The sequence below is a fragment of the Pelobates fuscus genome, chromosome 3 (assembly GCF_036172605.1).
Source record: "Pelobates fuscus isolate aPelFus1 chromosome 3, aPelFus1.pri, whole genome shotgun sequence".
Taxonomy (NCBI): Eukaryota; Metazoa; Chordata; class Amphibia; order Anura; family Pelobatidae; genus Pelobates; species Pelobates fuscus.
Window position 1 is genome coordinate 285,977,871 of NC_086319.1, and position 19,979 is coordinate 285,997,849.

Below are 19,979 nucleotides of genomic sequence, written 5' to 3' on the forward strand. Positions count from 1 at the left end.
GTCCCCCCCATATTGGTATTTAGGGCCCCCACCCGCTGCCCATGGGTGGGGGCTGGGGGGGAGGACATAAGGTCCCCCCCTATTGGAATTTAGGGCCCCCAACCGCCGCTCTGGGTTGGGGGCCGGGGTGAGGACAATAGGTCCCCCCTATTGGTATTTAGGGCCCACACCCGCCGCTCAGGGGTGGGGGCCATGGGGGAGGACATTAGGTCCCCCTCCAATTTGTGTTTAAGGCCCCCACCCACCGCTCAGGGGTGGGGTCAGGGGGAGGACATTAGGTCCCCCCCCTTATTCTTGTTTAGGGCCCCCACCCTGGGGGGCCTATCACTATTGTGGCCAGAAAGAGTCCCTGTGGGTTTTAAAATTCGCCTGCCTATTGAAGTCTATGGCGGTTCACCGGGTTCGCCCGTTCACGAACATTTGCGGAAGTTCGCGTTCGCCAACGGCAAATTTCATGTTCACGACATCACTACCCCTCACCCATCTTTAAAAAAAAAAAAAAAAATGCATCTTCACCTGTGTGTATTTCCTCCCAAGCCACAGGCATCATTTTTCAGTCACACAGGTACACTGTCATACAAACACAGAAATAATCATACAGAGACATACAGACACAGACACATACAGTCAAAGACATACATGCATACAGAGACATGAAGGCATATAAAGCCATGCATACATGCAGAGGCATACCATCGTACAGACACATACAGGCATACAGAGATATACAGGCATACAGAAACTTACATACAAAGTCATACAGGCACATACATACATACAGAGACATACAGGCATACATATATACAGGCATACAAAGACATGCATGCATACAGAGACATACCGCCATACAGACACATACCGCCATACAGACACATACATATATAAAGGCATACAGAGACATACAGGTATACAGAAACATACATCCAAAGAAATACAGGCATACATACACATACATACATACATACATACATACAGAGACATACAGGCATACAGAAACATACATACAGACACATACAAACATACACACATACAAACATACATACATAGGCAAACCGTCATACAGACACATGCATACAAAGACATACAGAGACACACAGACACATACATACATCCGTACATACAGAGACATAAAGACACACAGTTACACACATGCATACAGATACATACATGCATGGATACAGAGACATACATACAGAGACATACACAGAGACATACATACATACATACATACATACAGAGACATACATATATACATACAGAGACATACATACAGAGACATTCAGACGGACATACATACAGAGACATACATACATACAGAGACATATATACATACAGAGACAGAGACATACATACATACATACAGAGACATACATACACACATACAGAGACATACATACAGAGACATGCATACACACATACAAAGACATACACACATACAGAGGCATACATACATACAGAGACATATATACATAGAGAGACATACAGACAGACATACATACAGAGACATACATACATACATACAGGGACATACATACATACACACATACATACACATACATACATACATACATACATATACATACATACATACAGAGACATACATACACACATACAGAGGCATACATACATACATACAGAGACATACATACAGAGACATACATACAGAGACATACAGACATACATACAGAGACATACATACAGAGACATACATACAGAGACATACATACATACGGAGACATACAGAGACATACAGAGATCGATATACATACAGAGACATACATACATACAGAGACATACAGACATACATACATACATACAGAGACATACATACATACATAATTACATACTTACATTCGTTCAATCTTGTCCCTGGGGTGCATGCTGTCTGGCTCTGTGGAGTCCTGTCCTGCAGCCCAGCCCCATCACTGGGCACCAGCTGCGCTGTGTGGTACACAGGGAGCAGGGATATGTTGTCAAAACCCCGCCCCCTCCACACAGCCTGCGGCAGACACCAGGGTAGGAGGTAGGCGGGCAGAGGCTGGGCTCCGTGGGCGGGAATCTCTGGGCTGCGCTCGGCCACGCTACAAGTATTAACCAGCTGGAGGGGAGCGCAGTGTGCTTCCCTCCTTCCGGTCAGCCTGATGTTGCGCCCCCAGGGCTGGTGCGCCCTAAGGCGACCGCCTTGGCCGCCTTATGGTAGTGCCGGCCCTGGGGACAATGCAGCCCCCATCCAGTTAGTATGCCAATGAAGACCCCGGTTCACTGCGGAAAGAACCATTAATGGGGAGCATTAGATCTGGACCATGGAGCAATAGAAGAAGGTGGCCTGGTCTGATTAATTTTGTTTTCTTTTAGATTAGGTAGATGGCCAGGTGTGTCTTCGTTGTTCCCCTGGGGAAGAGATTGCAGTAAAATGCACTATGGGAAGAAGACAGGCTGACAGAGGAAGTTTTATGCACTGGGTAATGTTTGGCTGGGAAGTCTTGGGCCCTGGCATTCATGTAGATGTCACTTTGACATGTATCACCTACCTAGAGATTGTTACAGCCCACGTGCACCCCTTCATGGCAACGGTCTGATCCGCGTGTAGTATATTTAGATCCTTACTGTGTCAACATTTTTTCACCAATAATATATTTTCAATATAGCCGTGTATTTTGTAAACCTGATGTGAGCTGTGTAAAATATAAACACTACATTTTGCTCAGCTGCATCTCATGAGTAAATAATGATTTTCCCTTTATTCCCCTGTAAAGAGAAATTGTAATGTCAAATTAGAACTCTGTTCATTTCAATTTCTTACACATGGAATATTGCGGTTGGACCAGGGTGCCTTTTGGGGGATTGTGGTAGCTCTCACATTCTAATTTCTCTATAAATACATATCATTTGCATATGTAGACACCTTATGGTTCTCGTATGATATATTTTCAGATGTATTCAGTGGACATTTATTTCAACAAATTCTTTCAAAGTTTTGAGGTTTTTTTTTTTTTTCATTTCTTACATGGGGTTTAAAATGTTGTCGTGTATTATTCCAGAAATTGTGTCCTGCTGTCGTGAAAATGAAAAACTTTAATAACGTTCAGTTATATCTGAGCAGAGCAATACAACCCATGAATATCTTTGCCTATTTTGTGTGAAGTTGTGAAAGATCACTGATTTACAGTTTTATTATTTTTTTTCCCTAACCTAATATAACGATACTGGGTCTATGTCAGATTATGGGGCATTTTAGCAGCAGTTTCGAGTTAGTTTGTAGTTCATTCATGAATTTATAACATGCAACTGTAGATACAACATAGTCTTTTACATTCTGAAATTTGGCCTTTGTTTCACTAATTTTTAAAATGTTATGGTATTAGTTTTTATTTTGCATTTTTTCATGCATTTGTATTTTTTCTGTGTTTTTTTTTTAAATCTTGTGTTACTATAGTTACATCCCCTAAATTGTACTCACCTTTGAGTACAACAAAACCCCCTTTTATAACTTTATCAAATTTTGTGAAGATACTGGGTAAAATTGATGACCAGCTCACTACAGCTTTTAAAAACAAAATAATTAAGGATAGGTACAGGTGGCATTTTAGGGCATTGTTTTACACAGTAAATGTAGATTAATAAAACTGCAATACATGCTATTTTGCGTCTTCTTGTAGTGTGATAAAGCCCCATGTTATTAAAACAACATCAAGGATTTAAGGTAAACTCATTGGTCTTCATGAAGCCTCAAAATCTGGCCCCAGCTGACGGAGGGGGACCCCATGTCCCAATAGCTATGGTGACTCCAGGACTCGCAGGGACACAGTCCAAGAGGGCAAAAATCTGCATGAAGGAATTATACCATAATCGGCCTTTAAATACAGGATGACCATGATGCAAGACTTTGTTTTGCAAAAATTAAGAGCCAAAAAACAAACAAAAAATAGGTGGTTATCATTAATCTGTGCACTTTGGCAAAGTTGCAAGGGAGAAAAATTTAGAGTGAAAAGCTACTTTGAAAAATATTTCCAGCAACACTATCTCATTTAGATATTTTCACCCAACACAGCACTTACTTCCTTTTCCTTAAAATACTGTTTATAAAATAAATCGTCCAGTCTAAATAACAATAAATTAATGCAGCACAAAATAATGTTTCCAAGGACAGAACTTTATGCAGGGCCAGTGCTAAACCATTTTGCGCCCTAGGCAAGACCAGCTACTTGCACGCCCACAAAAAAAATAAAAAATAAATAAATTGTCAACTTAAATTTTTAAAAGCTGATTTGTTTAAAAAATTAAAAGCATAACACTTGTAACTATTATATCACCCCAGCACCTGTGTAAGTCTCTTTGCCCCCCAAAGTCTGTCTGTGTTTCTCTTTTCCCCCCTAGTCCATGTCTCTATGTCCCCCCACAGCCTCTCTATGTGCCTGTCTGTCCCCAGCCCCTCTGTGCATCTTTGTCTCCTTTGCCCCTCTATGTGTCTCTTTGTCCCGCAAGCCCGTCTATGTGTCTCTTTGTCCCGCAAGCCCGTCTATGTGTCTCTTTGCCCCCCCAGCCACTCTGTGTTTCTTTATGTCCCCCAGCACCTCTTTTTTGTCTCAGTCCCCCCCAGCCCCTCTGTGTGTCTATTTGTCCCTCAGTTCCTCCATGTGTTTATTTGTCTCCCTAGCTCCTTTGTGTATCTCTTTTCCACCCCAGCCACTCTGTGTGTCTCTATGCTCCCCCCAGCCACTATGTGTGTCTTTATAAGTCCCCAGCCCCTCTGTATGTCTCTTTGTCCAAAGCACCTCTGTGTGTCTCTTTGTCCAAACCTGGCCTATCTGTGGGTCTCTTTCTTTCCCCACAGCCCCTCTCTTGTGTCTCTTTGTCCCTCCAGCCACTTTGTATGTCTATTCGTCCCCACCCAGTGCCTCTGTGTGTCTCTTTCTTCCTCTGGCACTCTGTGTGTGTCTTTGTCCCATTAGCCCATCTGCATGTCTCCCCCCCCCCCCCCCCAGGCCTCTGTGTGTCCTGAGAAAGCTCTCAGTTGCCTAGTGGTATTACCGGTCCTGCCTATATAAACTTTAAACGAGGTAAATAGGAATGTAAGGTCTTTCTGACAATGCTATATCTTTTTTATTTCCTACAAAATACATAATTCATTTCAAAATAAACTGGACATTTTGCAAAATCTATTTTGAAATGGTAAAAAAAGTATGATTTTTGGATGCTCTGAGCTTATACTAAACGATTTCTGGTCTTTCATTCAAAATCTTCAATCTCCTCATTTTGTACTCGAATTACTGCTATATCCAAATATTAATCTAGAGGAAGAACACAGGGCTTTTAAACATTTCAAAAGAATATAAATATGTTCATTTCCTACAAAGTGGGCTGATGAGTTTTGTAAATTTAATAAAGATGAATTGCATTACGTAGATAAAAACCATAATAGTATCTACAGACCCAAAGGGTATAGTTAGCATAGGTAGATCCTTCTTAAAAGGAAGAGAGAACATTAAGTTAATGGAGAAATAAACAGTTTTTTGAGAGTCGTTAGAAGAAGAGAAACGTATAATATAAGAAGTAGTGTGCCTTTATTTCTTGTTTGCTTTGCATCATTCCATTTTATATAGTGCGCATATTGCTCACAAATGTCAGGATGTATCTGGTAGATGAATCTTTGTTTTTACAGTTCAAAAGAGTGTAATACTATCAGGGCTGCTATCAGGGGGTGACAACCATGACGGAACTGACCATATTCCCCATCTGTAGCCAAAGGAGGAAAGGGAGAGCAAAACCAACTTCCTTCAGCCCCACCCAGCCTCCTGCACCCAAAAGGTAAGAAACAGGTGGATGGCTGAAAAATGTGTTGAATGTGTGTGATTCAGTATGTATGTGTGTGTCTATGTATGTCAGCATAGATGTGTGTGTGTGTCTGTATCTATGTATGTGTGTGTGTCTATGTATGTCAGTATGTATGTATTTGTCTGTATGTATGTCAGTATGTATGTGTGTGTGTCAGTATGTGTGTATATGTATGTCAGTATGCATGTGTGTGTTTCTGTATGTATGTCAGTATGTATGTGTGTGTCTGTGTGTCAGTATGTATGTCTGTCTGTATATGTGTGTGTCTGTATGTGTGTCTATGTATGTCAGTGTGTATGTGGGTGTCTGTATGTGTGTCTATGTATGTCAGTATGTATGTTGTGTGTCTGTATGTATGTCAGTATGTATGCGTGTTTGTCAGTATGTTTGTCTGTGTGTGTCAGTATGTGTGTATATGTATGTCAGTATGTATGTGTGTGTCAGTATATATGTGTGTGTTTCTGTATGTATGTCAATATGTATGTGTGTGAGTATATATGTGTGTGTGTGTATGCCTGTATCACTGTATGGGTGTGCCAGTATGTATGTCTGTATCTATGTGTATGTATGTCTGTTTCAGTATGTGTGTCTGTGAGTATGTATGTCAGTGTGTCAGTATGTATTTCTGTGTGTCTGCATGTGTGTGTTTGTGTCAGGAATATCTGTATTAGTGTGTGTCTCTGTGTATCAATGTGTGTATCTGTATGTCCTTTTGTGTCTGTGTGTGTATTTGTGTGTCAGTGTACATATGTTTGTCATTGTGTGTATCTGTGTGTCTGTGTATTTGCATGTGTCGGTGTGTGTGTGTGTCTGTGTATCTATGTAACACAGTGTGTGTGGAAGTGTATGCACTACATTGAGCTGTATAAGGGGTCTCAACATTTCTGATGGCAGCCCTGAATATTATACACACACACACACACACACACACACACACACGCACACACTCTCTCTCTTTCTCTCTCTCTCTCTCTCTCTCTCTCTCTCGTTTAATACTAACTTATAAAATTTAAAATATGGCTGTCTTAGCTGTCTTGCTACCCTAGATGCTTCAGTAGTTTCTAAACAAACATCTGGGTTGCCCAGGTTAGCCATCTTGTACCATGTGATTAATAATATATACAGTTGCTAACTAGCCATATGTTTGTGAACTATATTTCCTGTGATGTTCAGCTAAGCAGGAGGTGCATGAAATGTGTCTTTAGGGCAGTACAAAACCTAAATACATCTGCTCAAAGCTATTCACTAAAGTTCATATTGTAGGAAATTAAAATCTAAATGACTTGTTTGCTTAAAACAATGTTTGCCTAAATGTAGGCAGTTCTAACCCTCCCCCCCCCACACAATTTGGCTACATTTTGGCTACAATTTGGAGTTTTGTGAATAAGCCCTATATAAATACACCCCTACATTCATGGTGCAGTGTGTGAGAATTATTAATGTTTTAATAAATGTTTTTTTTTTATATATCTACACTCACACTGATGAGCCACAACTGATATAGTGTAGCTCCCAAAACAGCTCTTTTTGTGTGGTTGACTGACAGATAATGTCCATATGTCCAAGTATAATTGCACTTAGTTTTGATCAGTCATGTGATTTTACTTCCATAATCATAGTTTTTATAAAGGTAGATACTAATGTTAGAAATACATGTATTCCATTGGTGATGCTAGGGGTTAGGGGCTTTGGTTCCGGAAACCCTGCATGTGGGGCTCTTTATCCCTAGATCTCTACAGTTGGTGGAGGGAACGGGTGGATATTTGTGGTTTATTTTATTTTTTTTTTCACTTTAAACCAGGCATGAGCTTCTTAATGTAACCACCTAGAAAGAAATCTTAGTAGTATAGTACTTTGCCAGGCCACGTAGGGTTAGTGGGTGATGTCCCCCCACGTCATTAAGGAGTGCTAGAGAACAGAACTTTGCACCCATCTGTTAGCACGGTGGGATTGCATTGAATACCTGACTGTGTAGCATACATCTGCCTCTGCACCAGTCTCACAGTGATCGGTGTTCTCAATGTGTTTTGCGTTTACATGAGAAATACTTATTATCAGTCTTGCAAATTTTGCAGTAACCAAGTGCAACTCATTTTGTTCCAAATCAAATTTAGTCTGAATTTGGCAATTCAGAAGCGAGCAAAATAGATAGATTTTCTTAATTTTGAGCTTTCAGCTGTTTAGCAGATAACAGCCTAATGTGTTATCCTGTGTGATTTCCATATTTAAGGATACCAAACTAGGAAGTTATTCACTAAATAACTGAAAGAGGAAAATTAAGAAAAGCAGATAACTCCTTAAGTTGGTGCCGTTGTGTGGGATTGCCATATTTAAGGGTAAAAAAAATAGGGTGCTCTATAGCAAATACCCCTCTTATTCAGTAATTGATATCCTATTCCTTATGGAAATCCCACATAAGGATTTCAGATCAGGGAGTTTAGCAAAACACTCCTTAAATTTATACTTTGTAACTTTGTGACTACCACCTGTGGGGAATGGGCATCCACATTTCGAAAATGAACAAAACTTTCAGATGAAATTTGGCTTGTCCGAATCAAAATGTTCACAATTTTAGACAAACCAAAATTAGATGATGAATGAATCAAAATTAAACAAAACAAATGTTTCCCCCATGCACATCTCTAGTCTGTAACAGGACATGCCTCTAGTTGCTGTCTAAGTGACAGTCATTACAGTTGTCCCTAGAGTGAAGTATGAATACAACCTTTTTCACAAGTTACAGAAGAGAGTCTGGAGGGAGAGACTCTTTACACCAAAACCACTACATTAGGCTGTAGTGGTTCTGTGCTTAAAGTGACCCTTTAAGCGGTTATATTTCATTTAAAAAGACAATGACTTAATCAAGCTAAATTCACATTAATGATAAAAAAAAAAATATTTAAAAATTACACAATCTAAACAACAGTTCATTTAGGTGTTAACTGAACAGTAGTATATGCATGGCTAAATGTTATATATAGCATTAAAATGTTTATTACATTTATTCCAAACCCTACCAATCCCAATCAATCACGCAGATTTTAAACAACTACAAACTACCATCGATAAATTCATCTGGGCCAACAGACGTACCAGGATTAAAAGACAGACCCTATACGTCCCCAACAAAGCAGGGGGTCTAGGCCTCCCACATCTCATCCATTATTATCAGGCAGCCCAGCTAACACAAGCACAACACTGGCACGCCCCCAGCGGCACCAAGCGATGGGTAGACCTAGAGCACGATATCTTTGGTAGAGACTTCCCCTCACTGTATATTTGGCTCCCCAGAACAGCCAGACCCCACCTACCCCAAACATCACCTGCAATCCTCAACACAATCAAAATATGGGACAAAGTAACCCCAAAAAGCGGCTTGACTTCGCAACCCTCACCACTGACACCGATACTTCGCAACACACATTTCCCACCCGGCATGACACCAAAAGACTTCGCCCGCTTCGAAGAAAACGACCTCACACGACTGCACCACTTCTACAGAAACCGACAACCGATACCATTCGCAGACCTTCCACAAACCACACCACTCCGCACCTTTGACATGTTCCGCCACCTACAACTCAGAAGCTTCCTAGAAACACCAACAATTACACAGGCCGGCACAAAACCACTCACGCCCTTTGAGAAACACTGCCTACAAAACCCAACGCATAAAGGACAAATCTCCCAGCTATACACCCACATAATCCAAAACGTTAAGGACGGCGCACTCACATACGTGTCGGCTTGGGAGAGGGATATAGGGCAGGCCGAGGACCCATCAGACTGAGCAAACATATGGGAGGCCACAGCCTCCATATCCATATGTGTAAATCACAAGGAACAAGCGTACAAGACGTTATTAAGATGGTACGTCACCCCTTTAAAACTGAAACAGATGGGCAGGTCAAGCACTGACCTATGCTGGAAAGGCTGCGGACACAGAGGCACTTACATACACATGTGGTGGGACTGTGTCCATACCACACAAATATGGAACCAAATAGAAACAATGGTCTCACAGATCCTCCACACAGACATCCCACATGACCCATGGATATGGCTCCTATCCAAACCCATGGCCAACACACCAAGGTCCCACAACAAACTGATAGCCAAAATCGCACTCGCCACCAGAAGAGCCATCGCCGAAAAATGGGGCAGCCCAGACACACCCACACTGGACACAGTGAAGAGAAAAATAAAGGACACAATTAAAATGGACGAATTGTCCGCACTGATCCACGACACAACTAAAAATTTCAAAAAAATATGGGACCCGTGGTTCTATGCATTCCCATTAACGACCTAGCCAACAACCAACACTAACATAACACAACACCTCACAAACCCAATAACCACACACACCCTAAGACCAGAACCCTATCCCTCCCATCCCCTCCCCTGAACCTGGAGACCATCCACACACTCCCCCATACCCCCCCACACTCCCCCACAATCCAAGCAGCTGCACGGACCGAAACCAGATGCCAACCCAAGGATAAAGGACCCACATACCTAGGAGACAGCTCCACATTTGACACCTAGGGCACACACGAACACCTACCAATGCTCAACTGAACACCGACACACCAAAGACTCGCACCCCACACCACACTACACACAACACCAGAAAGTCACCCGACCTGCACTCAAACCGACACCCTACGACAGCCAACGAACTACTTAAAGCACGAAGAACATCTGACATGGACCAGAACGACGCGAATAATTACCCACACCGACCCCCCCCCTCACACGAGGGGAGCCCGAACCCCAACGAACCGATCCGACCACCTCTGTAAGCAAACACGAGGGGCACAACAAAACCTCCAAGAAACCATACCATAAACTGAACCCCTCAGTCTCAAATACGCTACCCAGACCACTAGAACAAGTCACACTACAAGAGACTTGAACACTCACTAGGACAAAATAGCCGACAACGAACAAAACAGAGCTACTGTCCATATGTATAAACCAACGAAATGCCTATATGTAAACAAACTGTATAGCATGTACTTTTCCCTAACCAATTTCTAACCCCCCCGTTCCCATTCTGTACCCTTGCAACCCTATCAAAATACACAAAGCTGATAAGAATGTACACCGAAATGATGTATTGATTTGCTCTGTTCGCAAACTGTTAAAAATACTCGTTTGTTATGTGCAATGTGTATTTTAAACCTTGAACCTCCCATTTTCTTTTCTGTACCCCCACCCCATAAAACAAAAAATCTTTCAAAATAAAGAATTTATAAAAAAAAAAAATGTTTATTACATTCATTTATAAAACAGCTAACTAATACCAATTTACCACAACTCCTTAAGGAATCTGTCTCATAAGTGCTATATGTTTTAAAACCCATTTAGTGATGGGCATGTTGCTTATTGCTCATTTAAGTGACGCACACCCATGTGTAAGAAGCTATTAATGTTTCCCTTGCTGTGTAATATTTAAACATTCAAGTATTTTATTAGTGCTTAGCACATGTCTATGTTTTCCTTGCTTAAACACATTCATGAGTTAACATTTGGCCTATATAATATCCAATCCCACTGTACGGTGTGTGCTCCAACTGTGTATTGGGTGTAAAACGAAATGACAGTAAGACGCAGTATGATAGTGCCATTAGCCTTAGAGTCATAGTGTCAGTAACATTTAGTTGTATATATATTCTATGGATTCAGCAATGAGAATTGTAGAAACTCAGAATCATAACCCCTAGAAATTATACTACATTCAGATGGACATTGTTTAAAGCATTGTTATTTCAGCAACATCGTACTTGTCAACTGTATTGATCTTGCTATTTAATGAATAGACACCAAAATAGGACCAGTTAGCAGAAAATCATTATATTATGTTAATTATGTTAATTATGTTAAACAGCTCAAATGTATAAGGGAACATATACCGAGCGTTATATGCATGGCATATTTTTGCTGAAAGTTGTTCCAATTTCCTAATTCTAAATGGTTATCCAGATGTGGACTACTTGCTTATTAAACCTTATTGTTGAGGACCATAGATTGCAGAAGAGTGCTACTCCCAAATGGATGTTTATTGTGTAATATATGGGCAAGTTTAGGAAGGAGAAGTTTATATTGTGTTTTACAGAGCAATTCAGGACGGCTCAAGATATATTATTCTCCTGTTAACACGAATAGGGTTATTTGCTAAAGTAAAAATTCTAAGTGAATTTAAATTTAAAGCCAGAGTTCCAGAAGTGAACTGGATTCAATCTTATATCAAAATATGTTTTTCCTACTCTTGTCCATTTTTGGTGGGAAAGCATTTGATGTGCACAGATATCATTTCTCTAAACCATTAATAAAATGTGTAAAAACCAAAAACAAATCAACTACCATATTTACCAAATGATTGAATTTCACATTATATCACTCATTGCCAATATATTAGTAAAAGTCAAGAAATACCAAAATTCTACAGAAATGTAAAAAAACAGTTTGTGCTTTGGTGTTCCATCCATCCAGTTTCTCATTGTGTCTCTTTCCTGGTTGCTATTAGGGCCTCCGATCGTACAGGAGTCCTTGTTCGGCCATTCACTTCTTCAATTCTCCTGGACTCAGAGGGTCTCATCATCATATCGAGCTCCTTACGGTCTTCTCCTGTTAGGAGAATATGAGGAGCGTATCACTCCATGTCCAAAAGATTTTAAAAGAGAATTGCCACTTCCCGGAATTTTTAGTATTAAGTTTACTTATCACTTATATTTAAAAAATCTATATTTGTGAATTGTTAAACCTGAAATTAAATATAGAAATCAACACCTTTTTGTCTGTTAATTGGGTGATTCCATTGTAGCTCTCTGTCAACCACGGTTATAAATGTTAACATTTTTAACAGAATTAATGCAAGAGGAGAACCAAAAACAATATTTCTGTTCTCCTTTACATTTGTATTTTGCGCCCTGACTACGCCTGGGCAGAACTGGATTATAATATTACTTGCTGAATATTTAATATGCATTTTAAAGAAAATGGGGCATCACAAACAACAAAAAAAACAGTTAACACACTTCTTAAGTGATTTTCAATGGTTTATTCAATTATGGTATTTACAGAAATATGATAGTTCCACTTTAAGGCATAGAGTGAAACTGTAACCCTATGAGTTTGCGGTTAAATCAAGGCTTTTGGAAAATTGGAAAGATTGGAAAGGTTCATTAAAAGTGCAAAATGTATGGCTTAGCAAAAAAAAAATCTTTTCCTCATAGGCTAGCAATTGTTATAGGTAACAGGAAAAGTGCATAGCAGAGCAGTACCATACAAGGACGAAACAATTGTTCCTCACCAAGAACTGCACCATAATAGGTAATTCCGCATCAAGAACAACACCATAATAGGTAATTCCGCATCAAGAACAACACCATAATAGGTAATTCCGCATCAAGAACAGCACCACAATAGGTACCTCATCATCAAGAATAGCACCACAATAGGTACATTTTAACAGGATTGAAAGTGCTCTGACATTTTAACAGGAGTGAAAGTGCTCTGGAGCACCATGGGGCCAGCCAAAACATCAAAATAGTATGCACTACAGTAAAATAATTGCTACGGCAGACTACTTTGTGCTAATTTAAAAGTGTCCTTCAAAGAACTATCTGCAAGGTACTTTGCGATAGGATGTTTTTTGCACTCTCCAGTTTATGACTTGATGATTTTTTTGGGTGCATTTGGGCAGAAGGCATGGCAAAATTCTACCATAAAGAGACTATTTATAGAGGCAGTGAAGTGAAACAGTTTGTTGGTATTTGAACGTAGTAGATTTTGCACAATATTCGAGTTAACCCAGTTCACATTAATATAAGGTTTTTTTATCAGCTTTTTTTTAACTGTGGTACAACAGTCATAAAAAAGTAAGAAAAAACATCAGAACATTTGTCAAGCATTATTTTTTAATGATGTTGACTTTAAAAGCAATGTGAAATTAGCTGTCTGACTGAATCAAGTTATTTTTTCCACATTTTTTTGTATTATTTTCTGTACAAACTGTGAACCCACATTAACATCAAGCATGTTTCTATTTATTACTTACGTGTTTTTATTCAATATAAAAAAAAAAGAAATACTCTCTGTACTTTAAAAGCATTCTGTAAACTCTCTACATAATATTTTCAGAGGTTAAGCAGTGCATCCCAATCTATAATCTGGAAGTGGAAATTATAGCATCTTGATCATATTCCTTCTTAATAAACATGGGCCACAATGTAAATATGGACATGCTATATACTTATTTTTGCTGGGTATAACACCACAGATGCCACCCAGGTAGCTTACAAATTCAGTGTATTTATTTCCATTATTTGAGTTTTAGTTTATAGTTTAGATTAGACCTGTGCACTTGATCTGTGCACCAATTGGTGCAAAAATGTGCCTATGATTTTACTGCAAAATATATACATAATACATTTGCATTTTGCAGTACACTGACTTGTTTTGCCAAATTAGTTGCATGAACAAGAATCTAGTTGTGTTTGGTATCATCACACACAAACAAACTTGAAGTTCTAAAATCAAAGATTTTAAGGATAATGTCTGTCTGTCTAGCACTAGAGGCATCTTTCTGGACAAATGTAAGGATTTCAACTTTTCAAAAACTCCAGTGTTTTTCAGTGATTTAGTGGTTTTGGTGCTTAAGGTATCTCTTACAGCACTACAACATTGACATCTGATGATCCTACACCAACCTTTGGCATGTACTCAGATATAACAAAATTTATATATATATATAATATTGAACTTAATAGTTAGACATCACCTATCTAACAATTTGCCAATAGCTTAAGCACAATGAAAAAAAACAACATTGTTCTGTCATTTGCAGCTGAGCTAAACATATTTTAGGTGATGAATTTACATTTTCACTACTATGAAACTTTGAATGTAGGTCTTCCTACCACTTTCTCATCTCTGTGTAAAAGGGAGAGAGGTCTCCAGTGTCTGTAGCTTTTTATAAGGTAAGTGAAATGTGCTATTTCCCTACTTGTTAGCAAAGAATCATATAGATGAGAGTGAGTCATCTCAATATGGTGTGTGTGTGTGTGTTTCTGTGCTCCCCAGGCATTGAAAGCCATATCACGCATATAGTTAATTTGATACTTACAGGGTTATTCACTAAATTTAGAATTCCAAAAGAAGTAACAGTGAACTTCAAATGTAAGGCCAAAGCAGCTGAATGGAAGCACGACTGAATTAGAATTTTAATCTTTACAGTTCAACTACTTTGCCCTTAAATTTAAAATTCACTTTGAAAAAAAATAACAGTGTCACTTTAAATAAGAAAAGAAGCTTGGCCTGACATGTATATACTCTATAAATCAACAGATTTGTATATTTAAACAGATATACACACACACACATATACATGCATGTTATATATTGAATGGATAATTGCCATGAAGTCTTTCCAAATGCTAATGGAAAACCTGCCAACAACATGAGTAGAACTCAAACTAAAATGTAAAAGTATGTATTTATATTTGATTCATTAAGCTAAGAGTATAAGAACTGATAAATAAAGGGATGTACTGAAGCTTGGCAAAAAAAAAAGATGGCAAGAAATGAAGAAACTGACTTTTATGTGTTGGCACAAGCCTAGTATTTATATAACTCATCCAACTAATATACTCTGAATAGAAATGCTGTGCTTTGAAGTTTTACACAGATGTTCATTCAGTTCCATGCCCTGTAAACTTATTTTATAATAAATATATATAGACTTAAAAGTTTGGTAGAAAAAAAAATGAAAAGCGTGAGATTCAATTAGGACAATATGCTCTGCTAATAAAGTGGAACATGAGATTTCATAATGTGACAACCTTATTTGGAAATATGTACACCTGGATTTTATTTTATCATCACGGATGTGCACTACAGACGCATTAATGAACCAACACATTTATTTGTGAAAATACTGATTTTGCTTTGACAGTGAAAACATATGCATCGCTTTACAGAGCTAACCGAAGCAGTTCGCACTCAATACATCAACGTTACAGCTCGTGAAAAACATGTTATAGATTACAATTACACTGTGTTTATCAAGAAGATGGCTGAGAACATCATAAACCAGGCTGCTGGTCTTTATCATATAGCCATAGGCATTCTTTAAAACCATAATGGTTTAAGAAACAGTGGCCAGTCCAATGGCTTCATTTACAAAGAACCACCAGACAGCAACTTGCAAATATGGCGCCCTCTGCTTGGCCTTAAACTGCTGTGGATATAGTCATTGTGCAAACAGCCTTACTAGACTGTTGCATTACTCCGCAGTCCATAGGGAAACTTGTTTCCATAAAGATACTACAAACACATACATATTTTTTTTTCACATTCATAATATAGCAGAGACCCTGTTAAAATGTTGTGCTGAACTTGACACAAGGATCATTTGTAAGGAATTTCCAAAGATCACCTTTGCGCCAATCACACAATGGGTGCTCGGTGATGAGCACTGAATTGTTTCCCTGAAAAAAAATCAAAAATCAAAACCTGTTCAAATGAAATATGTAAACTATGAAAGTGTATAGGCTGTTTCAGAGGGACTCTGAAAATATTCCCAGAATACATTGCTTCCTGCTTAATGGCTTCCTTTAGAAGATGAGAAAGTGCGGTGGCATATACAATGAATGCTTTATGCTTAAATACATGTTATAGCAACACAGTGGCAACTAGCGGGTTTAGGTCTCATTGGAATGTTGGCTAATTAAAAGGGTTGTGATGGACTGTATTCATTGAAATACGGATGAGAATAAAAGGAAGGTACAGATGATAAAATATACATGTCTATCTTCATATGCTCTAAAATGAATAATAAGCACAATTAATATTGCTAAAATTTGTGACAAAACAATATTACACATGTATTGTATTGCAAGCGTGCCAAATTAGAATTGAGTTAAAAAAAGAACACTTTCTGGGATTAAAAAAAGAATGTGTGCCAAAATGTATTTATTAAACCTACATTTAGTATGTTCTTATTTTTCAGTTGATGTAATTGTTTCAAATATTTATTTTAGTAGATATGGACTATTTTACTTCAGTAATGCGAAGCTTACTGTTATGTGTTATGGGCCATACGGATATTTATTTCACTATCGCAGAACTGCAACAGCTCTTCTTCACACTTTGTGTGGCTGACCACATCCCCACAAAAGGGAGATTTGACTTAGTGGGCAATAATATACATGTTAAATCTATGGTACTTACGATGCTCTTACTGGCAGATTGATTATATGCATTTCTATTTAACATATTAGTTATTTTCCAAAAACCTATTTAACAGTACAAAATACTGAACACTATCGTATAGGATTTAAGGAAGGTTTACTTTAAGAAATGTCTTCTGATACTGAAATAAGTCTTTTATTTTCTCCTCTTAATAGACTCTCTAAGACACATGGTTTTTACCATAAAAATAAATGATGTATTGAATATTTTGTTTTGGTTTAAATTATATTTTCTATAATCACCTTCACACACTGATTATGCTTTTACTGTTAGCTAAGCCTGCAAAAGAATTATAAGAATACATTTTTATTAAAACACTAAGGCTATTCCTTCTCATATCACTGACATTATCCTACTTATTCTATTTATTTTATCTTTACAGTTTACGGAGAAATTGGAAAAGTCACAGTGACAGTTTTCCAAGATAACAGAATATGACCCTTTGGTATTGGAGCCATGTACTTGTAAGAGTACACAATGCCTTTTTAACATTCTGCGCTGTAACCCGTAGTTTTTAATATCTTATTATGGCCTTGATTTAATAAACTTTCTTAATGATCCAATGCTGTTGGAAAACTTTCCAAATTATTTATCTACATAATTTCCCATAGACTTTAAGCAGATCTGTCACGTTACAGTGTTTCATACAGATATAGTCTTTGTGAAAAACTGATTAAGACAGTGTTGGAATTTCATTGAAATTTCAATTCAAACCAAAGATACCATAATCAAAGTAGGAACTACTTTGTCCTATGGTAAAGCCTGAGGCTGACAAAAGGCAGAGCCTTCAACTTTTGTCCAATCCCAGCAGCCATCACAAATTATGTCTCTGGGATTCAGGCTCAGTCTATAGAGAGTCCTGTGCTCTTGTGGCGTCCTTCATAGATCTCAGTGTGGCACTCTCGCTCATGTGCGAGAGAACAGCACTGACGTGGCTACTGGCAACTGAAGCACCAGGAGCCAAAGAAGGCTTGCAGCATGACGATGGAGGTATCCACGAGGGACAGCCTGACGCAAATAAAACTCACCTCCTGTACACCCTGCGGGTACCTCCCAAAACAGGAGTTTTCTGTTTCTAGTGGTTTTTGCAAAATATTCAAAGACCCATGATATTGACATATCCTCTTTCATGGTGACTTTTATAGATAAATCATTTGGAAAGTTTTTTCCAACAGTATTGAATCCCCTGAAAAACGTTATAAATTGAGGATATGTTGTAAGCTTTCACAGTTTCTATTTTTCTCCAATAGGCTTCTAATAGAAATTAAAACTGCATGAAAAAAACACAAGGCTAAATAGGGTGATTTCAGATAGACAAATAGGGTTTAAAGGCTAATAAAATCCAACGGTGCCATAAATTAATAATATTAATACTGTATGTGCATGGTGACTGCAAAGGGTGTCATTTGACCCCTGATACAAATGGATTAAAGGAAAGCAGAATTTGCAGAGTATTTGTGTTAGAAGAAAATATTGTGCTATTTATTTTGGTTTTTAAAAGAAAAACGCAAAATGTAGCAAAGATAAAATGTTATTTTTATCAAATATGGTAATGTTTACTTTGGGCATTTTCTAGGTCCTACAATTGTACTACACTCTGCTATCTTTAATCAAGGTAGGACCTCATGAGATTCAAATGTTCTCTTAAGTGCTGTTCGTGTAAAACAGAGCAGTAATTATGGAAAAGAAAATAAGAGGAGAAATTTGAGCAAAGAGGCTCCAGACAACAGCAAGAATTGTAGGCTTGAAAACATGTAAACAAATAACAGACACAGCTTATTCTTTACAAAAGTGCAGACCCTCTAGGGCTGTAAACAGATTTTGGCCATGCATTTACTATAAAGGATAATAAAGATGGTGTAAAGGGAAGGGAAATCCTTTTAATTCTGTAAACAAACTCTCATTGATGGAATTCAAAGAGGGAGGTGTAAAACGGAATTCAAAAAGGAAAGAGGAAGGATTTGGAGATTGTAAACAAACTCTCATTCAACTAAAGCCTGAAGAAGGTGGAGAACAATCAGAAATGAATCCCTCCTTTGGGGCGGGCTTAAGCAGCCTAGCAAAATTTCCAACCATAAATGGACACCTGTGGCACTCCTGAATGTGGTGGCCCATTTATGATAAGTTGTTGGAGTAAAAGCTGGATGAGTCAGACGTAGTCTTACAGACACTGCGTGAGGAGCCATTAGAGGTGAGATCCAAGGACAGGCGTTTGCTGTTCTTCCCACTCTCCTCTGCATCCTCGTCGTTGGCGCTTAGGACAGATGAGACGGTGGTTTCAATACGACTGATTTTGTACATGCTGCTCTGGGTTTGTAGGTAGCGTGTAGATTTCATTTCCAGACCTTCATACTCACCCCCACGGATAAACGGGCACCATCGGAAAACATGTTTAAAGCCGATACGGAACCTAATGACAAAAAAAATTGTTCTTACTAAAATATGAAGTGTCACTTTGCTGCTCATTATAATATAGATAAATACAAGTGTGTTATAGAATCCTGGACTAAGCTTGCAGTTATGTTGGTAAAAGCTAATACACAATATGTACTCATAATTCTAAGATTAAACAGTGAAGTCAAATGATTTGTTTGTATGAAAAGGAAAAAGAGGGTATAAAGTGTAATATATTTTGTTATGACTTTGTGCCAAACATTTTAGACCTGTCTTTCTAATAAAACAGCTTATTTGATGCTTATGTGGATATGAATGTATTACTTCAATTGAAAGTGCACATTTTAATGCTCCTGAAGTTGCAGCATTTGTCCTGTATTTAAAACCCATGTTCTGTATGACAAGTTGTGTGAAACAGTATACTAGGGAGTAGATTTATTAAGAGGTGTATAATTTAATACTTCTTTATTCACTCGAGTCCTACACTACGC

General features: G+C 38.4%; 1 protein-coding gene across 1 annotated transcript in view; it reads right to left on the reverse strand.

Annotated features, from left to right (window-relative positions):
• Nucleotides 1–15,746: 15,746 nt before the first annotated feature.
• Nucleotides 15,747–19,979, reverse strand: part of LOC134603055 (substance-P receptor) — a 226,122-nt gene continuing 221,889 nt past the window's right edge. Inside the window, exon 5 of the mRNA XM_063448667.1 lies at nucleotides 15,747–19,504. Coding sequence (XP_063304737.1) covers nucleotides 19,210–19,504 — 295 coding nt within the window. The 3' untranslated portion in view covers nucleotides 15,747–19,209. The remainder of the gene's footprint in view (nucleotides 19,505–19,979) is intronic.